General features: G+C 42.6%; 1 protein-coding gene across 1 annotated transcript in view; it reads right to left on the reverse strand.

Moving 5' to 3' along the window:
* LOC142102191 (von Willebrand factor A domain-containing protein 5A-like) overlaps positions 1-27,384 on the reverse strand; it is a 104,613-nt gene that overhangs the window by 4,992 nt on the left and 72,237 nt on the right. Inside the window, exon 15 of the mRNA XM_075186899.1 lies at positions 6,196-6,300. Coding sequence (XP_075043000.1) covers positions 6,196-6,300 — 105 coding nt within the window. The remainder of the gene's footprint in view (positions 1-6,195; positions 6,301-27,384) is intronic.

Below are 27,384 nucleotides of genomic sequence, written 5' to 3' on the forward strand. Positions count from 1 at the left end.
CAAGTTTCTAAGGCAAGAAGACTCCACTATCCTGGATTCCTCTGAAGAATTCTTGAGTGTCAGTCCCGCTGCTCCTGCTGGGGGTGGATCTTCATCCCAGAAGCAGACCAAGAAGAAAACTACTAGTAGTTTACAACAATTGACTGTTAAACAATCCTTTGCAAGAGGAAGCAAGTATGAAAGCTGTCACCAAGTCGCAAAGTGAATCACAGACGCAATGGCGACTATGCTAGTATTAGATCTGCGTCCAATATCCACTATTAATGCAGCTAGTTTTAGACAGTTACTTGAGGTCTTGTGCTCCCGCTACCAAATTCCATCACGACACCTTTTACTAGAAAAGCTATTCCTCACCTCTACCAGAAGGTTCGTAAAAGCTTAATTATTGCCATTCTACCCACTGTACACTTAACCACAGATATGTGGACAAGCGGAACTGGGCAAACTAAAGATTATATGACTGACAGCCCACTGGGTTGGTGATTTGCCAACACCAGTAGGAACAGCAGTAGCATGTACCCAACTACATCACATTTTTTAGAGGCAGGCTACTCTGTGTGTTACCGACTTCACTAAGAGGAATAGAGCTTACAATCTGTTAGAAAAAGTAAGGGATGTCATTGCTACACGGCTTATCCCACTTGGACTCTCCTCAGGACATGCCATTTCTAATAACGCCACCAATATTGTTAGAGCATTACAGCTGGGAGTCCATCACAGTCCCTGTTTTTCTCACACACTCAACACGGTGGTGCAGAGCTTTTTAAAAAAATGACAGGGACGTGTAGGAGATGCTGTCTTCAGGACATTTCCAGCATTCTGCAACAGCATTTAGGAGATTGCAGCAGCTACAAGATTTTTACCCTGTCACCAACTGAAGCAAGAGGTAGCAACAAGGTGGAATTCCACCCTTTATATGCTTGTGAGGATGGAGAAACATCGATCCACACTTACCCTACAAGCCATGACATTGGGAAAGGAGGGGGAATACATTTTAGTCCAGAGCAGTGGAGAATACTTTCCGTGTTGTGGAAGGTGCTGAAAGCATTTGAAGTAGTCACCTGTGAAGTGAGTTCAGACACTGTTAGCTTGAGCCAAGTGATTCCCTTAATTAGACCTTTGAAAAAGCAGCTTGCGAAAGTATAGTAGGAGCTGAAACAAAGTAATTACGCTAAGTAAGTCGGATTTGTAGATCAAGTACTTTATTTGCATCGCCAAGATCCAAGAGTTATCAAAATCTTGAAATCTGATCACTACATTTTGGCGACTGTGTTTGATCCTAGGTTTAAGAGCTATGTTTTCTCTTTGTTTCTAACTGATCCAGATCTCAAGAGATGCAAGGAGCTCCTGGTGAGCAAGTTGGCAGCTCATGTGGTACGTGACACGACGGCGTCTCCTCCATCAGTTTCTCAGGCATCTGCTGCTAGGAAAAAAAACTTAGCTTTTCCAAGAGACCCAGGGATGATGCAAATGAGTCAGCACAACATTTTGCCATCTGGTCTGGTCTTAAAGAAATTACATTGAAAGCTCTGCCGTAACTCCACCTGATCCTACTATCAACATCCAACGGATGGTGGAATATTATTTTCATGACATGTTAGAAAAGTGTCACAGGATAAATATCTTTTTTTCTTTTTTCAACTATATATAAAAATAATCTATATATTTATAAAAGTACTATATATATATATTTAACCTGTTTAACAGGATACATTACCCAGACTATATAGCAGGTAACTCCTGAACAGAAAATATATATGGAGGAAACTCAGTTTAAAACACTAAAAATGCCTAAACAATACAGAGGTAGCTGTTAGGAGAGAGAGAGAGAGTAGGTTCACTGTGCAGCGCGTACGTAATGTGTACAGCTGCCCCAATATGCCAGGAAATGGCTGCCGTCCGAGAAGCCTGCCAAGGACTGTAGATGGAGGGGGAAGTTCTGCCCCCAGTACCACCTCTGTCATGTCCGCCTCCATGTGTATACTCTAACATGGCTGTCGGCTGGCGTTTGTAAGCTCTGCTAGTTACATTAAATTGTCAAGGATGCAGTGCTTATTCGGTCAGTGTATTACCTCCTGTGGAGTGTGATCGCTGACCCGACCCCCCTTAGATGCTCGTTGTCTAGGGGGGCACAATGTCGGCAAGTCCATCAGTACGGGAGGAGAGGCTTTAATACCTTCACTCCTGCCTGACGTGAATTCAGCTCCTAGGTCCTGCCGCTCTGAAGATTGTGCCTCATACAGCTCGGAGAGATTGCCGGCAACTGGTGCGTGGGGTAAACGATATGAGAACCTGATCCCTCCTCCAAAGGGACCCAGAGTGAACGAAACCTGACAGGCTATTCACTTCTCTGGGACTTGAGTTCGATCCCTGCACTGCACCTAAAGGGGAATGAACAGGAGAGGAGGGGCATAGTAGGGGAGGAGTGAGGGAATGAACAGGAGAGGAGGGGCATAGCAGGGGAGGAGTGAGAGAATGAACAGGAGAGGAGGGGCATAGCAGGGGAAGAGTGAGGAAATGAACAGGAGAGGAGGGGCATAGCAGGGGAAGAGTGAGGAAATGAACAGGAGAGGAGGGGCATAGTAGGGGAGAAGTGAGGGAATGAACAGGAGAGGAGGGGCATAGTAGGGGAGGAGTGAGGAAATGAACAGGAGAGGAGGGGCATAGCAGGGGAAGAGTGAGGAAATGAACAGGAGAGGAGGGGCATAGTAGGGGAGGAGTGAGAGAATGAACAGGAGAGGAGGGGCATAGTAGGGGAGGAGTGAGGAAATGAACAGGAGAGGAGGGGCATAGAAGGGGAAGAGTGAGGAAATGAACAGGAGAGGAGGGGCATAGTAGGGGAGGAGTGAGAGAATGAACAGGAGAGGAGGGGCATAGTAGGGGAGGAGTGAGGAAATGAACAGGAGAGGAGGGGCATAGTAGGGGAGAAGTGAGGGAATGAACAGGAGAGGAGGGGCATAGTAGGGGAGGAGTGACGAAATGAACTGGAGAGGAGGGGCATAGTAGGGGAGGAGTGAGAGAATGAACAGGAGAGGAGGGGCATAGCAGGGGAAGAGTGAGGAAATGAACAGGAGAGGAGGGGCATAGCAGGGGAAGAGTGAGGAAATGAACAGGAGAGGAGGGGCATAGCAGGGGAAGAGTGAGGAAATGAACAGGAGAGGAGGGGCATAGTAGGGGAGGAGTGAGAGAATGAACAGGAGAGGAGGGGCATAGTAGGGGAGGAGTGAGGAAATGAACAGGAGAGGAGGGGCATAGTAGGGGAGGAGTGAGAGAATGAACAGGAGAGGAGGGGCATAGCAGGGGAAGAGTGAGGAAATGAACAGGAGAGGAGGGGCATAGCAGGGGAAGAGTGAGGAAATGAACAGGAGAGGAGGGGCATAGTAGGGGAGGAGTGAGAGAATGAACAGGAGAGGAGGGGCATAGTAGGGGAGGAGTGAGGAAATGAACAGGAGAGGAGGGGCATAGAAGGGGAAGAGTGAGGAAATGAACAGGAGAGGAGGGGCATAGTAGGGGAGGAGTGAGAGAATGAACAGGAGAGGAGGGGCATAGTAGGGGAGGAGTGAGGAAATGAACAGGAGAGGAGGGGCATAGTAGGGGAGAAGTGAGGGAATGAACAGGAGAGGAGGGGCATAGTAGGGGAGGAGTGACGAAATGAACTGGAGAGGAGGGGCATAGTAGGGGAGGAGTGAGAGAATGAACAGGAGAGGAGGGGCATAGCAGGGGAAGAGTGAGGAAATGAACAGGAGAGGAGGGGCATAGCAGGGGAAGAGTGAGGAAATGAACAGGAGAGGAGGGGCATAGCAGGGGAAGAGTGAGGAAATGAACAGGAGAGGAGGGGCATAGTAGGGGAGGAGTGAGAGAATGAACAGGAGAGGAGGGGCATAGTAGGGGAGGAGTGAGGAAATGAACAGGAGAGGAGGGGCATAGTAGGGGAGGAGTGAGAGAATGAACAGGAGAGGAGGGGCATAGTAGGGGAGGAGTGAGGAAATGAACAGGAGAGGAGGGGCATAGTAGGGGAGGAGTGAGGAAATGAACAGGAGAGGAGGGGCATAGTAGGGGAGGAGTGAGGAAATGAACAGGAGAGGAGGGGCATAGTAGGGGAGAAGTGAGGGAATGAACAGGAGAGGAGGGGCATAGTAGGGGAGAAGTCTGGGAATGAACAGGAGAGGAGGGGAATAGTAGGGGAGAAGTCTGGGAATGAACAGGAGAGGAGGGGAATAGTAGTGGAGGAGTGAGAATGAACAGGAGAGGAGGGGCATAGTAGGGGAGGAGTGAGAGAATGAACAGGGTAGGAGGGGCATAGTAGGGGAAGAGTGAGAGAATGAACAGGAGAAGAGGGGCATAGTAGGGGAGGAGTGAGAGAATGAACAGGAGAGGAGGGGCATAGTAGGGGAGGAGTGAGAGAATGAACAGGAGAGGAGGGGCATAGTAGGGGAGAAGTGAGGGAATGAAAAGGAGAGTAGGGGCATAGTAGAGGAGAAGTCTGGGAATGAACAGGAGAGGAGAGGCTTAGTAGGGGAGGAGTGAGAGAATGAACAGGAGAGGAGGGGCATAGTAGGGGAGGAGTGAGAGAATGAACAGGAGAGGAGGAGCATAGTAGGGGAGAAGTCTGGAAATGAACAGGAGAGCAGGGGCATAGTAGTGGAGGAGTGAGAGAATGAACAGGAGAGGAGGGGCATAGTAGGGGAGGAGTGAGAGAATGAACAGGAGAGGAGGAGCATAGTAGGGGAGAAGTCTGGGAATGAACAGGAGAGCAGGGGCATAGTAGTGGAGGAGTGAGAGAATGAACAGGAGAGGAGGGGCATAGTAGGGGAGGAGTGAGAGAATGAACAGGAGAGGAGGAGCATATTAGGGGAGAAGTCTGGGAATGAACAGGAGAGCAGGGGCATAGTAGTGGAGGAGTGAGAGAATGAACAGGAGAGGAGGGGCATAGTAGGGGAGGAGTGAGAGAATGAACAGGAGAGGAGGGGCATAGTAGGGGAGGAGTGAGAGAATGAACAGGAGAGGAGGAGCATAGTAGGGGAGAAGTCTGGGAATGAACAGGAGAGCAGGGGCATAGTAGGGGAGGAGTGAGAGAATGAACAGGAGAGGAGGGGCATAGTAGGGGAGGAGTGAGAGAATGAACAGGAGAGGAGGAGCATAGTAGGGGAGAAGTCTGGGAATGAACAGGAGAGCAGGGGCATAGTAGTGGAGGAGTGAGAGAATGAACAGGAGAGGAGGGGCATAGTAGGGGAGGAGTGAGAGAATGAACAGGAGAGGAGGGGCATAGTAGGGGAGGAGTGAGAGAATGAACAGGAGAGGAGGAGCATAGTAGGGGAGAAGTCTGGGAATGAACAGGAGAGCAGGGGCATAGTAGGGGAGGAGTGAGAGAATGAACAGGAGAGGAGGGGCATAGTAGGGGAGGAGTGAGAGAATGAACAGGAGAGGAGGAGCATAGTAGGGCAGAAGTCTGGGAATGAACAGGAGAGCAGGGGCATAGTAGGGGAGGAGTGAGAGAATGAACAGGAGAGGAGGGGCATAGTAGGGGAGGAGTGAGAGAATGAACAGGAGAGGAGGAGCATAGTAGGGGAGAAGTCTGGGAATGAACAGGAGAGGAGGGGCATAGTAGGGGAGGAGTGAGAGAATGAACAGGAGAGGAGGAGCATAGTAGGGGAGAAGTCTGGGAATGAACAGGAGAGCAGGGGCATAGTAGTGGAGGAGTGAGAGAATGAACAGGAGAGGAGGGGCATAGTAGGGGAGGAGTGAGAGAATGAACAGGAGAGGAGGGGCATAGTAGGGGAGGAGTGAGAGAATGAACAGGAGAGGAGGAGCATAGTAGGGGAGAAGTCTGGGAATGAACAGGAGAGCAGGGGCATAGTAGTGGAGGAGTGAGAGAATGAACAGGAGAGGAGGGGCATAGTAGTGGAGGAGTGAGAGAATGAACAGGAGAGGAGGGGCATAGTAGGGGAGGAGTGCGGTAATCAAATATGTATGATAAGTGCCGAACTTCTAGTCCCACCTACTATACCCCAATGTCTCACAGTGTCCCCCAATAGTAGAAATAGTCAGTTTTTTCTTATAAAAAAAATTCATTATAGTCCAGAATACAGAAACTGGAAAAGAGAGCAAAAAGTTAGATAATTCTTATGAGACTTTATATAAAATAGAGAATCTACATTCAAAGTATCCAAAATAAAGTGAGGGGAAAACACTTACTACGAGCTGGCATTGAACATTTCATGGCACGAGGAGCACCACAACTGGCCATCATTGGTGCACTACTTCCAAAGGCCATCATGGGCATTGAGTATGCCATCAGTCCTGAAAATAAAAAAGTAGAGGGAATAAAGTGTAAATGACAGTGCCAGTATCAGAGAGAGGAATGTGTGAGGTATACCCGCTCACTAATATCAGTATACACAGTGTCAGTGATGAATGTGTGAGGTATACCTGCTCACTAATATCAGTATACACAGAGTCAGTGAGAGGAATGTGTGAGGTATACCAGCACACTAATATCAGTATACACAGTGTCAGTGTTAGGAATGTGTGAGGTATAACAGATCACTAATATCAGTATACACAGTGTCAGTGAGAGGAATGTGTGAGGTATACCAGCTCACTAATATCAGTATACACAGTGTCAGTGTTAGGAATGTGTGAGGTATACCAGCTCACTAATATCAGTATACACAGTGTCAGTGTGAAAGAGAGGAATGTGTGAGGTATACCCGCTAACTAATATCAGTATACACAGTGTCAGTGAGAGGAATGTGTGAGGTATACCTGCTCACTAATATCAGTATACACAGTGTCAGAGAGAGGAATGTGTGAGGTATACCAGCTCACTAATATCAGTATACACAGTGTCAGTGTGAAAGAGAGGAATGTGTGAGGTATACCAGCTCACTAATATCAGTATACACAGTGTCAGTGTCAGGAATGTGTGAGGTATACCAGCTCACTAATATCAGTATACACAGCAGTGTCAGTGTGAGAGAAAGAAATGTGTGAGGTATACCAGCTCACTAATATCAGTATACACAGTGTCAGTGATGTGTGAGGTATACCAGCTCACTAATATCAGTATACACAGCAGTGTCAGTGTGAGAGAAAGAAATGTGTGAAGTATACCAGCTCACTAATATCAGTATACACAGTGTCAGTGTGAGGTATACCGGCTCACTAATATCAGTATACACAGTGTCAGTGTGAGGTATACCGGCTCACTAATATCAGTATACACAGTGTCAGTGTGAGGTATACCGACTCACTATTATCAGTATACACAGTGCCAGAGAGAGGAATGTGTGAGGTATACCAGCTCACTAATGTCAGTATACACAGTGTCAGAGAGAGGAATGTGTGAGGTATACCAGCTCACTAATATCAGTATACACAGTGTCAGTGAGAGGAATGTGTGAGGTATACCAGCTCACTAATATCAGTATACACAGTGTCAGAGAGAGGAATGTGTGAGGTATACCAGCTCACTAATATCAGTATACACAGTGTCAGAGAGAGGAATGTGTGAGGTATACCAGCTCACTAATAGCAGTATACACAGTGTCAGTGAGAGGAATGTGTGAGGTATACCAGCTCACTAATATCAGTATACACAATGTCAGTGAGAGGAATGTGTGATGTATACCAGCCCACTAATATCAGTATACACAGTGTCAGTGAGAGGAATGTGTGAGGTATACCAGCTCACATATATCAGTATACACAGTGTCAGTGTGAGAGAGAGGAATGTGTGAGGTATACCAGCTCACTAATATCAGTATACACAGTGTCAGTGAGAGGAATGTGTGAGGTATACCAGCTCACTAATATCAGTATACACAGTGTCAGAGAGAGGAATGTGTGATGTATACCAGCTCACTAATATCAGTATACACAGTGTCAGTGAGAGGAATGTGTGAGGTATACCAGCTCACTAATATCAGTATACACAATGTCAGTGTGAGAGAGAGGAATGTGTGAGGTATACCAGCTCACTAATATCAGTATACACAGTGTCAGTGAGAGGAATGTGTGATGTATACCAGCCCACTAATATCAGTATACACAGTGTCAGTGAGAGGAATGTGTGAGGTATACCAGCTCACTAATATCAGTATACACAGTGTCAGTGAGAGGAATGTGTGAGGTATACCAGCTCACTAATATCAGTATACACAGTGTCAGTGTCAGAGAGAGGAATGTGTGAGGTATACCAGCTCACTAATATCAGTATACACAGTGTCAGAGAGAGGAATGTGTGATGTATACCAGCTCAATAATATCAGTATACACAGTGTCAGTGAGAGGAATGTGTGAGGTATACCAGCTCACTAATATCAGTATACACAGTGTCAGTGTCAGAGAGAGGAATGTGTGAGGTATACCAGCTCACTAATATCAGTATACACAGTGTCAGAGAGAGGAATGTGTGATGTATACCAGCTCACTAATATCAGTATACACAGTGTCAGTGAGAGGAATGTGTGAGGTATACCAGCTCACTAATATCAGTATACACAGTGTCAGTGAGAGGAATGTGTGAGGTATACCAGCTCACTAATATCAGTATACACAGTGTCAGTGTCAGAGAGAGGAATGTGTGAGGTATAGCAGCTCACTAATATCAGTATACACAGTGTCAGTGAGAGGAATGTGTGAGGTATACCAGCTCACTAATATCAGTATACACAGTGTCAGTGTGAGAGAGAGGAATGTGTGAGGTATACCAGCTCACTAATATCAGTATACACAGTGTCAGTGAGAGGAATGTGTGAGGTATAGCAGCTCACTAATATCAGTATACACAGTGTCAGTGAGGAATGTGTGAGTTATACCAGCTCACTAATATCAGTATACACAGTGTCAGTGAGAGGAATGTGTGAGGTATACCAGCTCACTAATATCAGTATACACAGTGTCAGTGTGAGAGAGAGGAATGTGTGAGGTATACCAGCTCACTAATATCAGTATACACAGTGTCAGTGAGAGGAATGTGTGAGGTATACCAGCTCACTAATATCAGTATACACAGTGTCAGTGAGAGGAATGTGTGAGGTATACCAGCTCACTAATATCAGTATACACAGTGTCAGTGTCAGAGAGAGGAATGTGTGAGGTATAACAGATCACTAATATCAGTATACACAGTGTCAGTGAGCAATGTGTGATGTATACCAGCTCACTAATATCAGTATATACAGTGTCAGTAGGAATGTGTGAGGTATACCAGCTCACTAATATCAGTATATACAGTGTCAGTGAGCAATGTGTGAGGTATACCAGCTCACTATTGTCAGTATACACAGTGCTAGTGTCAGAGAGAGGAATGTGTGAGGTATACCAGCTCACTAATATCAGTATACACAGTGTCAGTGAGAGGAATGTGTGAGGTATACCAGCTCACTAATATCAGTATACACAGTGTCAGTGTCAGAGAGAGGAATGTGTGAGGTATACCAGCTCACTAATATCAGTATACACAGTGTCAGTGAGAGGAATGTGTGAGGTATACCAGCTCACTAATATCAGTATACACAGTGTCAGTGAGAGGAATGTGTGAGGTATACCAGCTCACTAATATCAGTATACACAGTGTCAGAGAGAGGAATGTGTGATGTATACCAGCTCACTAATATCAGTATACACAGTGTCAGTGTCAGAGAGAGGAATATGTGAGGTATACCAGCTCACTAATATCAGTATCTACAGTGTTATAGAGAGGAATGTGTGAGGTATACCAGCTCACTAATATCAGTATACACAGTGTCAGAGAGGAATGTGTGAGGTATACCAGCTCACTAATATCAGTATACACAGTGTCAGTGAGAGGAATGTGTGTGGTATACCAGCTCACTAATATCAGTATATACAGTGTCAGTGAGCAATGTGTGAGGTATACCAGCTCACTAATATCAGTATATACAGTGTCAGTGAGCAATGTGTGAGGTATACCAGCTCACTAATATCAGTATATACAGTGTCAGTGAGCAATGTGTGAGGTATACCAGCTCACTAATATCAGTATACACAGTGTCAGAGAGGAATGTGTGAGGTATACCAGCTCACTAATATCAGTATACACAGTGTCAGTGAGAGGAATGTGTGTGGTATACCAGCTCACTAATATCAGTATATACAGTGTCAGTGAGCAATGTGTGAGGTATACCAGCTCACTAATATCAGTATATACAGTGTCAGTGAGCAATGTGTGAGGTATACCAGCTCACTATTGTCAGTATACACAGTGCTAGTGTCAGAGAGAGGAATGTGTGAGGTATACCAGCTCACTAATATCAGTATACACAGTGTCAGTAAGAGGAATGTGTGAGGTATACCAGCTCACTAATATCAGTATACACAGTGCTAGTGTCAGTGAGAGGAATGTGTGAGGTATACCAGCTCACTAATATCAGTATACACAGTGTCAGAGAGGAATGTGTGAGGTATGCCAGCTCACTAATATCAGTATACACAGTGTCAGTGAGAGGAATGTGTGTGGTATACCAGCTCACTAATATCAGTATATACAGTGTCAGTGAGCAATGTGTGAGGTATACCAGCTCACTAATATCAGTATATACAGTGTCAGAGAGGAATGTGTGAGGTATACCAGCTCACTAATATCAGTATATACAGTGTCAGAGAGGAATGTGTGTGGTATACCAGCTCACTAATATCAGTATATACAGTGTCAGTGAGCAATGTGTGAGGTATACCAGCTCACTAATATCAGTATACACAGTGTCAGAGAGGAATGTGTGAGGTATACCAGCTCACTAATATCAGTATACACAGTGTCAGTGAGAGGAATGTGTGTGGTATACCAGCTCACTAATATCAGTATATACAGTGTCAGTGAGCAATGTGTGATGTATACCAGCTCACTAATATCAGTATATACAGTGTCAGTAGGAATGTGTGAGGTATACCAGCTCACTAATATCAGTATATACAGTGTCAGTGAGCAATGTGTGAGGTATACCAGCTCACTATTGTCAGTATACACAGTGCTAGTGTCAGAGAGAGGAATGTGTGAGGTATACCAGCTCACTAATATCAGTATCTACAGTGTTATAGAGAGGAATGTGTGAGGTATACCAGCTCACTAATATCAGTATACACAGTGTCAGTGAGAGGAATGTGTGAGGTATACCAGCTCACTAATATCAGTATACACAGTGTCAGTGAGAGGAATGTGTGAGGTATACCAGCCCACTAATATCAGTATACACAGTGTCAGAGAGAGGAATGTGTGATGTATACCAGCTCACTAATATCAGTATACACAGTGTCAGTGTCAGAGAGAGGAATATGTGAGGTATACCAGCTCACTAATATCAGTATCTACAGTGTTATAGAGAGGAATGTGTGAGGTATACCAGCTCACTAATATCAGTATACACAGTGTCAGAGAGGAATGTGTGAGGTATACCAGCTCACTAATATCAGTATACACAGTGTCAGTGAGAGGAATGTGTGTGGTATACCAGCTCACTAATATCAGTATATACAGTGTCAGTGAGCAATGTGTGAGGTATACCAGCTCACTAATATCAGTATATACAGTGTCAGTGAGCAATGTGTGAGGTATACCAGCTCACTATTGTCAGTATACACAGTGCTAGTGTCAGAGAGAGGAATGTGTGAGGTATACCAGCTCACTAATATCAGTATACACAGTGTCAGTGAGAGGAATGTGTGAGGTATACCAGCTCACTAATATCAGTATACACAGTGCTAGTGTCAGTGAGAGGAATGTGTGAGGTATACCAGCTCACTAATATCAGTATACACAGTGTCAGAGAGGAATGTGTGAGGTATGCCAGCTCACTAATATCAGTATACACAGTGTCAGTGAGAGGAATGTGTGTGGTATACCAGCTCACTAATATCAGTATATACAGTGTCAGTGAGCAATGTGTGAGGTATACCAGCTCACTAATATCAGTATATACAGTGTCAGAGAGGAATGTGTGAGGTATACCAGCTCACTAATATCAGTATATACAGTGTCAGAGAGGAATGTGTGTGGTATACCAGCTCACTAATATCAGTATATACAGTGTCAGTGAGCAATGTGTGAGGTATACCAGCTCACTAATATCAGTATACACAGTGTCAGAGAGGAATGTGTGAGGTATACCAGCTCACTAATATCAGTATATACAGTGTCAGTAGGAATGTGTGAGGTATACCAGCTCACTAATATCAGTATATACAGTGTCAGTGAGCAATGTGTGAGGTATACCAGCTCACTATTGTCAGTATACACAGTGCTAGTGTCAGAGAGAGGAATGTGTGAGGTATACCAGCTCACTAATATCAGTATCTACAGTGTTATAGAGAGGAATGTGTGAGGTATACCAGCTCACTAATATCAGTATACACAGTGTCAGTGAGAGGAATGTGTGAGGTATACCAGCTCACTAATATCAGTATACACAGTGTCAGTGAGAGGAATGTGTGAGGTATACCAGCTCACTAATATCAGTATACACAGTGTCAGAGAGAGGAATGTGTGATGTATACCAGCTCACTAATATCAGTATACACAGTGTCAGTGTCAGAGAGAGGAATATGTGAGGTATACCAGCTCACTAATATCAGTATCTACAGTGTTATAGAGAGGAATGTGTGAGGTATACCAGCTCACTAATATCAGTATACACAGTGTCAGAGAGGAATGTGTGAGGTATACCAGCTCACTAATATCAGTATACACAGTGTCAGTGAGAGGAATGTGTGTGGTATACCAGCTCACTAATATCAGTATATACAGTGTCAGTGAGCAATGTGTGAGGTATACCAGCTCACTAATATCAGTATATACAGTGTCAGTGAGCAATGTGTGAGGTATACCAGCTCACTAATATCAGTATATACAGTGTCAGTGAGCAATGTGTGAGGTATACCAGCTCACTAATATCAGTATACACAGTGTCAGAGAGGAATGTGTGAGGTATACCAGCTCACTAATATCAGTATACACAGTGTCAGTGAGAGGAATGTGTGTGGTATACCAGCTCACTAATATCAGTATATACAGTGTCAGTGAGCAATGTGTGAGGTATACCAGCTCACTAATATCAGTATATACAGTGTCAGTGAGAGGAATGTGTGAGGTATACCAGCTCACTAATATCAGTATACACAGTGCTAGTGTCAGTGAGAGGAATGTGTGAGGTATACCAGCTCACTAATATCAGTATACACAGTGTCAGAGAGGAATGTGTGAGGTATGCCAGCTCACTAATATCAGTATACACAGTGTCAGTGAGAGGAATGTGTGTGGTATACCAGCTCACTAATATCAGTATATACAGTGTCAGTGAGCAATGTGTGAGGTATACCAGCTCACTAATATCAGTATACACAGTGTCAGTGAGAGGAATGTGTGTGGTATACCAGCTCACTAATATCAGTATATACAGTGTCAGTGAGCAATGTGTGATGTATACCAGCTCACTAATATCAGTATATACAGTGTCAGTAGGAATGTGTGAGGTATACCAGCTCACTAATATCAGTATATACAGTGTCAGTGAGCAATGTGTGAGGTATACCAGCTCACTATTGTCAGTATACACAGTGCTAGTGTCAGAGAGAGGAATGTGTGAGGTATACCAGCTCACTAATATCAGTATCTACAGTGTTATAGAGAGGAATGTGTGAGGTATACCAGCTCACTAATATCAGTATACACAGTGTCAGAGAGAGGAATGTGTGAGGTATACCAGCTCACTAATATCAGTATACACAGTGTCAGTGAGAGGAATATGTGAGGTATACCAGCTCACTAATATCAGTATACACAGTGCTAGTGTCAGTGAGAGGAATGTGTGAGGTATACCAGCTCACTAATATCAGTATACACAGTGTCAGAGAGGAATGTGTGAGGTATGCCAGCTCACTAATATCAGTATACACAGTGTCAGTGAGAGGAATGTGTGTGGTATACCAGCTCACTAATATCAGTATATACAGTGTCAGTGAGCAATGTGTGAGGTATACCAGCTCACTAATATCAGTATACACAGTGTCAGTGAGAGGAATGTGTGTGGTATACCAGCTCACTAATATCAGTATATACAGTGTCAGTGAGCAATGTGTGATGTATACCAGCTCACTAATATCAGTATATACAGTGTCAGTAGGAATGTGTGAGGTATACCAGCTCACTAATATCAGTATATACAGTGTCAGTGAGCAATGTGTGAGGTATACCAGCTCACTATTGTCAGTATACACAGTGCTAGTGTCAGAGAGAGGAATGTGTGAGGTATACCAGCTCACTAATATCAGTATCTACAGTGTTATAGAGAGGAATGTGTGAGGTATACCAGCTCACTAATATCAGTATACACAGTGTCAGAGAGGAATGTGTGAGGTATACCAGCTCACTAATATCAGTATACACAGTGTCAGTGAGAGGAATGTGTGTGGTATACCAGCTCACTAATATCAGTATATACAGTGTCAGTGAGCAATGTGTGAGGTATACCAGCTCACTAATATCAGTATATACAGTGTCAGAGAGGAATGTGTGAGGTATACCAGCTCACTAATATCAGTATATACAGTGTCAGAGAGGAATGTGTGTGGTATACCAGCTCACTAATATCAGTATATACAGTGTCAGAGAGGAATGTGTGAGGTATACCAGCTCACTAATATCAGTATACACAGTGTCAGTGAGAGGAATGTGTGTGGTATACCAGCTCACTAATATCAGTATATACAGTGTCAGTGAGCAATGTGTGAGGTATACCAGCTCACTAATATCAGTATATACAGTGTTAGTAGGAATGTGTGAGGTATACCAGCTCACTAATATCAGTATATACAGTGTCAGTGAGCAATGTGTGAGGTATACCAGCTCACTATTGTCAGTATACACAGTGCTAGTGTCAGAGAGAGGAATGTGTGAGGTATACCAGCTCACTAATATCAGTATACACAGTGTCAGTGAGAGGAATGTGTGAGGTATACCAGCTCACTAATATCAGTATATACAGTGTCAGTGAGCAATGTGTGAGGTATACTAGCTCACTAATATCAGTATACACAGTGTCAGTAGGAATGTGTGAGGTATACCAGCTCACTAATATCAGTATATACAGTGTCAGTGAGCATGTGTGAGGTATACCAGCTCACTAATATCAGTATATACAGTGTCAGTGAGCAATGTGTGAGGTAAACCAGCTCACTAATATCAGTATATACAGTGTCAGTGAGCAATGTGTGAGGTATACCAGCTCACTAATATCAGTATATACAGTGTCAGCGAGCAATGTGTGAGGTATACCAGCTCACTAATATCAGTATATACAGTGTCAGTAGGAATGTGTGAGGTATACCAGCTCACTAATATCAGTATACACAGTGTCAGTGAGGAATGTGTGAGGTATACCAGCTCACTAATATCAGTATACACAGTGTCAGTAGGAATGTGTGAGGTATACCAGCTCACTAATATCAGTATATACAGTGTCAGTGAGCATGTGTGAGGTATACCAGCTCACTAATATCAGTATATACAGTGTCAGTGAGCAATGTGTGAGGTATAACAGCTCACTAATATCAGTATACACAGTGTCAGTAGGAATGTGTGAGGTATACCAGCTCACTAATATCAGTATATACAGTGTCAGTGAGCAATGTGTGAGGTATACCAGCTCACTATTGTCAGTATACACAGTGCTAGTGTCAGAGAGAGGAATGTGTGAGGTATACCAGCTCACTAATATCAGTATACACAGTGTCAGTGAGAGGAATGTGTGAGGTATACCAGCTCACTAATATCAGTATACACAGTTTTAGTAGGAATGTGTGAGGTATACCAGCTCACTAATATCAGTATATACAGTGTCAGTGAGCAATGTGTGAGGTATACCAGCTCACTAATATCAGTATATACAGTGTCAGTGAGAGGAATGTGTGATGTATACCAGCTCACTAATATCAGTATACACAGTGTCAGTGAGAGGAATGTGTGAGGTATAACAGATCACTAATATCAGTATACACAGTATCAGTGTCATAGAGAGGACTGTGTGAGGTATACCAGCTCACTAATATCAGTATACACAGTGTCAGTGAGAGGAATGTGTGAGGTATAACAGATCACTAATATCAGTATACACAGTGTCAGTGAGAGGAATGTGTGAGGTATACCAGCTCACTAATATCAGTATACACTGTGTCAGTGAGAGGAATGTGTGATGTATACCAGCTCACTAATATCAGTATACACAGTGTCAGTGAGAGGAATGTGTGAGGTATAACAGATCACTAATATCAGTATACACAGTGTCAGTGAGAGGAATGTGTGAGGTATAACAGATCACTAATATCAGTATACACAGTGTCAGTGAGAGGAATGTGTGATGTATACCAGCTCACTAATATCAGTATACACAGTGTCAGTGAGAGGAATGTGTGAGGTATAACAGATCACTAATATCAGTATACACAGTGTCAGTGAGAGGAATGTGTGAGGTATACCAGCTCACTAATATCAGTATATACAGTGTCAGTGAGAGGAATGTGTGAGGTATACCAGCTCACTAATATCAGTATACACAGTGTCAGTGAGGAATGTGTGAGGTATACCAGCTCACTAATATCAGTATACACAGTGTCAGTGAGAGGAATGTGTGATGTATACCAGCTCACTAATATCAGTATACACAGTGTCAGTGAGAGGAATGTGTGAGGTATACCAGCTCACTAATATCAGTATACACAGTGTCAGTGAGGAATGTGTGAGGTATACCAGCTCACTAATATCAGTATATACAGTGTCAGTGAGCAATGTGTGAGGTATACCAGCTCACTAATATCAGTATACACAGTGTCAGTGAGAGGAATGTGTGATGTATACCAGCTCACTAATATCAGTATATACAGTGTCATAGAGAGGAATGTGTGAGGTATACCAGCTCACTAATATCACTATATACAGTGTCAGAGAGGAATGTGTGAGGTACACCAGCTCACTAATATCAGTATACACAGTGTCAGTGAGAGGAATGTGTGTGGTATACCAGCTCACTAATATCAGTATATACAGTGTCAGTGAGCAATGTGTGATGTATACCAGCTCACTAATATCAGTATATACAGTGTCAGTAGGAATGTGTGAGGTATACCAGCTCACTAATATCAGTATATACAGTGTCAGTGAGCAATGTGTGAGGTATACCAGCTCACTATTGTCAGTATACACAGTGCTAGTGTCAGAGAGAGGAATGTGTGAGGTATACCAGCTCACTAATATCAGTATCTACAGTGTTATAGAGAGGAATGTGTGAGGTATACCAGCTCACTAATATCAGTATACACAGTGCTAGTGTCAGTGAGAGGAATGTGTGAGGTATACCAGCTCACTAATATCAGTATACACAGTGTCAGAGAGGAATGTGTGAGGTATACCAGCTCACTAATATCAGTATACACAGTGTCAGTGAGAGGAATGTGTGTGGTATACCAGCTCACTAATATCAGTATATACAGTGTCAGTGAGCAATGTGTGAGGTATACCAGCTCACTAATATCAGTATATACAGTGTCAGAGAGGAATGTGTGAGGTATACCAGCTCACTAATATCAGTATATACAGTGTCAGAAAGGAATGTGTGTGGTATACCAGCTCACTAATATCAGTATATACAGTGTCAGAGAGGAATGTGTGAGGTATACCAGCTCACTAATATCAGTATACACAGTGTCAGTGAGAGGAATGTGTGTGGTATACCAGCTCACTAATATCAGTATATACAGTGTCAGTGAGCAATGTGTGAGGTATACCAGCTCACTAATATCAGTATATACAGTGTTAGTAGGAATGTGTGAGGTATACCAGCTCACTAATATCAGTATATACAGTGTCAGTGAGCAATGTGTGAGGTATACCAGCTCACTATTGTCAGTATACACAGTGCTAGTGTCAGAGAGAGGAATGTGTGAGGTATACCAGCTCACTAATATCAGTATACACAGTGTCAGTGAGAGGAATGTGTGAGGTATACAAGCTCACTAATATCAGTATACACAGTGTCAGTGAGAGGAATGTGTGAGGTATACCAGCTCACTAATATCAGTATATACAGTGTCAGTGAGCAATGTGTGAGGTATACTAGCTCACTAATATCAGTATACACAGTGTCAGTAGGAATGTGTGAGGTATACCAGCTCACTAATATCAGTATATACAGTGTCAGTGAGCATGTGTGAGGTATACCAGCTCACTAATATCAGTATATACAGTGTCAGTGAGCAATGTGTGAGGTAAACCAGCTCACTAATATCAGTATATACAGTGTCAGTGAGCAATGTGTGAGGTATACCAGCTCACTAATATCAGTATATACAGTGTCAGCGAGCAATGTGTGAGGTATACCAGCTCACTAATATCAGTATATACAGTGTCAGTAGGAATGTGTGAGGTATACCAGCTCACTAATATCAGTATACACAGTGTCAGTGAGGAATGTGTGAGGTATACCAGCTCACTAATATCAGTATACACAGTGTCAGTAGGAATGTGTGAGGTATACCAGCTCACTAATATCAGTATATACAGTGTCAGTGAGCATGTGTGAGGTATACCAGCTCACTAATATCAGTATATACAGTGTCAGTGAGCAATGTGTGAGGTATAACAGCTCACTAATATCAGTATACACAGTGTCAGTAGGAATGTGTGAGGTATACCAGCTCACTAATATCAGTATATACAGTGTCAGTGAGCAATGTGTGAGGTATACCAGCTCACTATTGTCAGTATACACAGTGCTAGTGTCAGAGAGAGGAATGTGTGAGGTATACCAGCTCACTAATATCAGTATACACAGTGTCAGTGAGAGGAATGTGTGAGGTATACCAGCTCACTAATATCAGTATACACAGTTTTAGTAGGAATGTGTGAGGTATACCAGCTCACTAATATCAGTATCTACAGTGTTATAGAGAGGAATGTGTGAGGTATACCAGCTCACTAATATCAGTATACACAGTGCTAGTGTCAGTGAGAGGAATGTGTGAGGTATACCAGCTCACTAATATCAGTATACACAGTGTCAGAGAGGAATGTGTGAGGTATACCAGCTCACTAATATCAGTATACACAGTGTCAGTGAGAGGAATGTGTGTGGTATACCAGCTCACTAATATCAGTATATACAGTGTCAGTGAGCAATGTGTGAGGTATACCAGCTCACTAATATCAGTATATACAGTGTCAGAGAGGAATGTGTGAGGTATACCAGCTCACTAATATCAGTATATACAGTGTCAGAAAGGAATGTGTGTGGTATACCAGCTCACTAATATCAGTATATACAGTGTCAGAGAGGAATGTGTGAGGTATACCAGCTCACTAATATCAGTATACACAGTGTCAGTGAGAGGAATGTGTGTGGTATACCAGCTCACTAATATCAGTATATACAGTGTCAGTGAGCAATGTGTGAGGTATACCAGCTCACTAATATCAGTATATACAGTGTTAGTAGGAATGTGTGAGGTATACCAGCTCACTAATATCAGTATATACAGTGTCAGTGAGCAATGTGTGAGGTATACCAGCTCACTATTGTCAGTATACACAGTGCTAGTGTCAGAGAGAGGAATGTGTGAGGTATACCAGCTCACTAATATCAGTATACACAGTGTCAGTGAGAGGAATGTGTGAGGTATACAAGCTCACTAATATCAGTATACACAGTGTCAGTGAGAGGAATGTGTGAGGTATACCAGCTCACTAATATCAGTATATACAGTGTCAGTGAGCAATGTGTGAGGTATACTAGCTCACTAATATCAGTATACACAGTGTCAGTAGGAATGTGTGAGGTATACCAGCTCACTAATATCAGTATATACAGTGTCAGTGAGCATGTGTGAGGTATACCAGCTCACTAATATCAGTATATACAGTGTCAGTGAGCAATGTGTGAGGTAAACCAGCTCACTAATATCAGTATATACAGTGTCAGTGAGCAATGTGTGAGGTATACCAGCTCACTAATATCAGTATATACAGTGTCAGCGAGCAATGTGTGAGGTATACCAGCTCACTAATATCAGTATATACAGTGTCAGTAGGAATGTGTGAGGTATACCAGCTCACTAATATCAGTATACACAGTGTCAGTGAGGAATGTGTGAGGTATACCAGCTCACTAATATCAGTATACACAGTGTCAGTAGGAATGTGTGAGGTATACCAGCTCACTAATATCAGTATATACAGTGTCAGTGAGCATGTGTGAGGTATACCAGCTCACTAATATCAGTATATACAGTGTCAGTGAGCAATGTGTGAGGTATAACAGCTCACTAATATCAGTATACACAGTGTCAGTAGGAATGTGTGAGGTATACCAGCTCACTAATATCAGTATATACAGTGTCAGTGAGCAATGTGTGAGGTATACCAGCTCACTATTGTCAGTATACACAGTGCTAGTGTCAGAGAGAGGAATGTGTGAGGTATACCAGCTCACTAATATCAGTATACACAGTGTCAGTGAGAGGAATGTGTGAGGTATACCAGCTCACTAATATCAGTATACACAGTTTTAGTAGGAATGTGTGAGGTATACCAGCTCACTAATATCAGTATATACAGTGTCAGTGAGCAATGTGTGAGGTATACCAGCTCACTAATATCAGTATATACAGTGTCAGTGAGAGGAATGTGTGATGTATACCAGCTCACTAATATCAGTATACACAGTGTCAGTGAGAGGAATGTGTGAGGTATAACAGATCACTAATATCAGTATACACAGTATCAGTGTCATAGAGAGGACTGTGTGAGGTATACCAGCTCACTAATATCAGTATACACAGTGTCAGTGAGAGGAATGTGTGAGGTATAACAGATCACTAATATCAGTATACACAGTGTCAGTGAGAGGAATGTGTGAGGTATACCAGCTCACTAATATCAGTATACACAGTGTCAGTGAGAGGAATGTGTGATGTATACCAGCTCACTAATATCAGTATACACAGTGTCAGTGAGAGGAATGTGTGAGGTATAACAGATCACTAATATCAGTATACACAGTGTCAGTGAGAGGAATGTGTGAGGTATAACAGATCACTAATATCAGTATACACAGTGTCAGTGAGAGGAATGTGTGATGTATACCAGCTCACTAATATCAGTATACACAGTGTCAGTGAGAGGAATGTGTGAGGTATAACAGATCACTAATATCAGTATACACAGTGTCAGTGAGAGGAATGTGTGAGGTATACCAGCTCACTAATATCAGTATATACAGTGTCAGTGAGAGGAATGTGTGAGGTATACCAGCTCACTAATATCAGTATACACAGTGTCAGTGAGGAATGTGTGAGGTATACCAGCTCACTAATATCAGTATACACAGTGTCAGTGAGAGGAATGTGTGATGTATACCAGCTCACTAATATCAGTATACACAGTGTCAGTGAGAGGAATGTGTGAGGTATACCAGCTCACTAATATCAGTATACACAGTGTCAGTGAGGAATGTGTGAGGTATACCAGCTCACTAATATCAGTATACACAGTGTCAGTGAGAGGAATGTGTGATGTATACCAGCTCACTAATATCAGTATATACAGTGTCATAGAGAGGAATGTGTGAGGTATACCAGCTCACTAATATCAGTATACACAGTGCTAGTGTCAGTGAGAGGAATGTGTGAGGTATACCAGCTCACTAATATCAGTATACACAGTGTCAGAGAGGAATGTTTGAGGTATACCAGCTCACTAATATCAGTATACACAGTGTCAGTGAGAGGAATGTGTGTGGTATACCAGCTCACTAATATCAGTATATACAGTGTCAGTGAGCAATGTGTGAGGTATACCAGCTCACTAATATCAGTATATAGTGTCAGAGAGGAATGTGTGAGGTATACCAGCTCACTAATATCAGTATATACAGTGTCAGTGAGCAATGTGTGAGGTATACCAGCTCACTAATATCAGTATACACAGTGTCAGAGAGGAATGTGTGAGGTATACCAGCTCACTAATATCAGTATACACAGTGTCAGTGAGAGGAATGTGTGTGGTATACCAGCTCACTAATATCAGTATATACAGTGTCAGTGAGCAATGTGTGAGGTATACCAGCTCACTAATATCAGTATATACAGTGTCAGTAGGAATGTCTGAGGTATACCAGCTCACTAATATCAGTATATACAGTGTCAGTGAGCAATGTGTGAGGTATACCAGCTCACTATTGTCAGTATACACAGTGCTAGTGTCAGAGAGAGGAATGTGTGAGGTATACCAGCTCACTAATATCAGTATACACAGTGTCAGTGAGAGGAATGTGTGAGGTATACCAGCTCACTAATATCAGTATACACAGTGTCAGTGAGAGGAATGTGTGTGGTATACCAGCTCACTAATATCAGTATATACAGTGTCAGTGAGCAATGTGTGATGTATACCAGCTCACTAATATCAGTATATACAGTGTCAGTAGGAATGTGTGAGGTATACCAGCTCACTAATATCAGTATATACAGTGTCAGTGAGCAATGTGTGAGGTATACCAGCTCACTATTGTCAGTATACACAGTGCTAGTGTCAGAGAGAGGAATGTGTGAGGTATACCAGCTCACTAATATCAGTATCTACAGTGTTATAGAGAGGAATGTGTGAGGTATACCAGCTCACTAATATCAGTATACACAGTGCTAGTGTCAGTGAGAGGAATGTGTGAGGTATACCAGCTCACTAATATCAGTATAGACAGTGTCAGAGAGGAATGTGTGAGGTATACCAGCTCACTAATATCAGTATACACAGTGTCAGTGAGAGGAATGTGTGTGGTATACCAGCTCACTAATATCAGTATATACAGTGTCAGTGAGCAATGTGTGAGGTATACCAGCTCACTAATATCAGTATATACAGTGTCAGAGAGGAATGTGTGTGGTATACCAGCTCACTAATATCAGTATACACAGTGTCAGTGAGAGGAATGTGTGTGGTATACCAGCTCACTAATATCAGTATATACAGTGTCAGTGAGCAATGTGTGAGGTATACCAGCTCACTAATATCAGTATATACAGTGTCAGTAGGAATGTCTGAGGTATACCAGCTCACTAATATCAGTATATACAGTGTCAGTGAGCAATGTGTGAGGTATACCAGCTCACTAATATCAGTATATACAGTGTCAGAGAGGAATGTGTGAGGTATACCAGCTCACTAATATCAGTATACACAGTGTCAGTGAGAGGAATGTGTGTGGTATACCAGCTCACTAATATCAGTATATACAGTGTCAGTGAGCAATGTGTGAGGTATACCAGCTCACTAATATCAGTATATACAGTGTTAGTAGGAATGTGTGAGGTATACCAGCTCACTAATATCAGTATATACAGTGTCAGTGAGCAATGTGTGAGGTATACCAGCTCACTATTGTCAGTATACACAGTGCTAGTGTCAGAGAGAGGAATGTGTGAGGTATACCAGCTCACTAATATCAGTATACACAGTGTCAGTGAGAGGAATGTGTGAGGTATACCAGCTCACTAATATCAGTATACACAGTGTCAGTGAGAGGAATGTGTGAGGTATACCAGCTCACTAATATCAGTATATACAGTGTCAGTGAGCAATGTGTGAGGTATACTAGCTCACTAATATCAGTATACACAGTGTCAGTAGGAATGTGTGAGGTATACCAGCTCACTAATATCAGTATATACAGTGTCAGTGAGCATGTGTGAGGTATACCAGCTTACTAATATCAGTATATACAGTGTTAGTAGGAATGTGTGAGGTATACCAGCTCACTAATATCAGTATATACAGTGTCAGTGAGCAATGTGTGAGGTATACCAGCTCACTATTGTCAGTATACACAGTGCTAGTGTCAGAGAGAGGAATGTGTGAGGTATACCAGCTCACTAATATCAGTATACACAGTGTCAGTGAGAGGAATGTGTGAGGTATACCAGCTCACTAATATCAGTATATACAGTGTCAGTGAGCAATGTGTGAGGTATACTAGCTCACTAATATCAGTATACACAGTGTCAGTAGGAATGTGTGAGGTATACCAGCTCACTAATATCAGTATATACAGTGTCAGTGAGCATGTGTGAGGTATACCAGCTCACTAATATCAGTATATACAGTGTCAGTGAGCAATGTGTGAGGTAAACCAGCTCACTAATATCAGTATATACAGTGTCAGTGAGCAATGTGTGAGGTATACCAGCTCACTAATATCAGTATATACAGTGTCAGCGAGCAATGTGTGAGGTATACCAGCTCACTAATATCAGTATATACAGTGTCAGTAGGAATGTGTGAGGTATACCAGCTCACTATTGTCAGTATACACAGTGCTAGTGTCAGAGAGAGGAATGTGTGAGGTATACCAGCTCACTAATATCAGTATACACAGTGTCAGTGAGAGGAATGTGTGAGGTATACCAGCTCACTAATATCAGTATATACAGTGTCAGTGAGCAATGTGTGAGGTATACCAGCTCACTAATATCAGTATATACAGTGTCAGTGAGAGGAATGTGTGATGTATACCAGCTCACTAATATCAGTATACACAGTGTCAGTGAGAGGAATGTGTGAGGTATAACAGATCACTAATATCAGTATACACAGTATCAGTGTCATAGAGAGGACTGTGTGAGGTATACCAGCTCACTAATATCAGTATACACAGTGTCAGTGAGAGGAATGTGTGAGGTATAACAGATCACTAATATCAGTATACACAGTGTCAGTGAGAGGAATGTGTGAGGTATACCAGCTGACTAATATCAGTATACACAGTGTCAGTGAGAGGAATGTGTGATGTATACCAGCTCACTAATATCAGTATACACAGTGTCAGTGAGAGGAATGCGTGAGGTATAACAGATCACTAATATCAGTATACACAGTGTCAGTGAGAGGAATGTGTGAGGTATACCAGCTCACTAATATCAGTATATACAGTGTCAGTGAGAGGAATGTGTGAGGTATACCAGCTCACTAATATCAGTATACACAGTGTCAGTGAGGAATGTGTGAGGTATACCAGCTCACTAATATCAGTATATACAGTGTCAGTGAGCAATGTGTGAGGTATACCAGCTCACTAATATCAGTATACACAGTGTCAGTGAGAGGAATGTGTGATGTATACCAGCTCACTAATATCAGTATATACAGTGTCATAGAGAGGAATGTGTGAGGTATACCAGCTCACTAATATCACTATATACAGTGTCAGAGAGGAATGTGTGAGGTATACCAGCTCACTAATATCAGTATACACAGTGTCAGTGAGAGGAATGTGTGTGGTATACCAGCTCACTAATATCAGTATATACAGTGTCAGTGAGCAATGTGTGATGTATACCAGCTCACTAATATCAGTATATACAGTGTCAGTAGGAATGTGTGAGGTATACCAGCTCACTAATATCAGTATATACAGTGTCAGTGAGCAATGTGTGAGGTATACCAGCTCACTATTGTCAGTATACACAGTGCTAGTGTCAGAGAGAGGAATGTGTGAGGTATACCAGCTCACTAATATCAGTATCTACAGTGTTATAGAGAGGAATGTGTGAGGTATACCAGCTCACTAATATCAGTATACACAGTGCTAGTGTCAGTGAGAGGAATGTGTGAGGTATACCAGCTCACTAATATCAGTATACACAGTGTCAGTGAGAGGAATGTGTGTGGTATACCAGCTCACTAATATCAGTATATACAGTGTCAGTGAGCAATGTGTGAGGTATACCAGCTCACTAATATCAGTATATACAGTGTCAGAGAGGAATGTGTGAGGTATACCAGCTCACTAATATCAGTATATACAGTGTCAGAGAGGAATGTGTGTGGTATACCAGCTCACTAATATCAGTATATACAGTGTCAGAGAGGAATGTGTGAGGTATACCAGCTCACTAATATCAGTATACACAGTGTCAGTGAGAGGAATGTGTGTGGTATACCAGCTCACTAATATCAGTATATACAGTGTCAGTGAGCAATGTGTGAGGTATACCAGCTCACTAATATCAGTATATACAGTGTTAGTAGGAATGTGTGAGGTATACCAGCTCACTAATATCAGTATATACAGTGTCAGTGAGCAATGTGTGAGGTATACCAGCTCACTATTGTCAGTATACACAGTGCTAGTGTCAGAGAGAGGAATGTGTGAGGTATACCAGCTCACTAATATCAGTATACACAGTGTCAGTGAGAGGAATGTGTGTGGTATACCAGCTCACTAATATCAGTATATACAGTGTCAGTGAGCAATGTGTGAGGTATACCAGCTCACTAATATCAGTATATACAGTGTCAGAGAGGAATGTGTGAGGTATACCAGCTCACTAATATCAGTATATACAGTGTCAGAGAGGAATGTGTGTGGTATACCAGCTCACTAATATCAGTATATACAGTGTCAGAGAGGAATGTGTGAGGTATACCAGCTCACTAATATCAGTATACACAGTGTCAGTGAGAGGAATGTGTGTGGTATACCAGCTCACTAATATCAGTATATACAGTGTCAGTGAGCAATGTGTGAGGTATACCAGCTCACTAATATCAGTATATACAGTGTTAGTAGGAATGTGTGAGGTATACCAGCTCACTAATATCAGTATATACAGTGTCAGTGAGCAATGTGTGAGGTATACCAGCTCACTATTGTCAGTATACACAGTGCTAGTGTCAGAGAGAGGAATGTGTGAGGTATACCAGCTCACTAATATCAGTATACACAGTGTCAGTGAGAGGAATGTGTGAGGTATACCAGCTCACTAATATCAGTATACACAGTGTCAGTGAGAGGAATGTGTGTGGTATACCAGCTCACTAATATCAGTATATACAGTGTCAGTGAGCAATGTGTGATGTATACCAGCTCACTAATATCAGTATATACAGTGTCAGTAGGAATGTGTGAGGTATACCAGCTCACTAATATCAGTATATACAGTGTCAGTGAGCAATGTGTGAGGTATACCAGCTCACTATTGTCAGTATACACAGTGCTAGTGTCAGAGAGAGGAATGTGTGAGGTATACCAGCTCACTAATATCAGTATCTACAGTGTTATAGAGAGGAATGTGTGAGGTATACCAGCTCACTAATATCAGTATACACAGTGCTAGTGTCAGTGAGAGGAATGTGTGAGGTATACCAGCTCACTAATATCAGTATACACAGTGTCAGAGAGGAATGTGTGAGGTATACCAGCTCACTAATATCAGTATACACAGTGTCAGTGAGAGGAATGTGTGTGGTATACCAGCTCACTAATATCAGTATATACAGTGTCAGTGAGCAATGTGTGAGGTATACCAGCTCACTAATATCAGTATATA

This window comes from Mixophyes fleayi, chromosome 1 (assembly GCF_038048845.1).
Source record: "Mixophyes fleayi isolate aMixFle1 chromosome 1, aMixFle1.hap1, whole genome shotgun sequence".
Lineage (NCBI taxonomy): Eukaryota > Metazoa > Chordata > Amphibia > Anura > Limnodynastidae > Mixophyes > Mixophyes fleayi.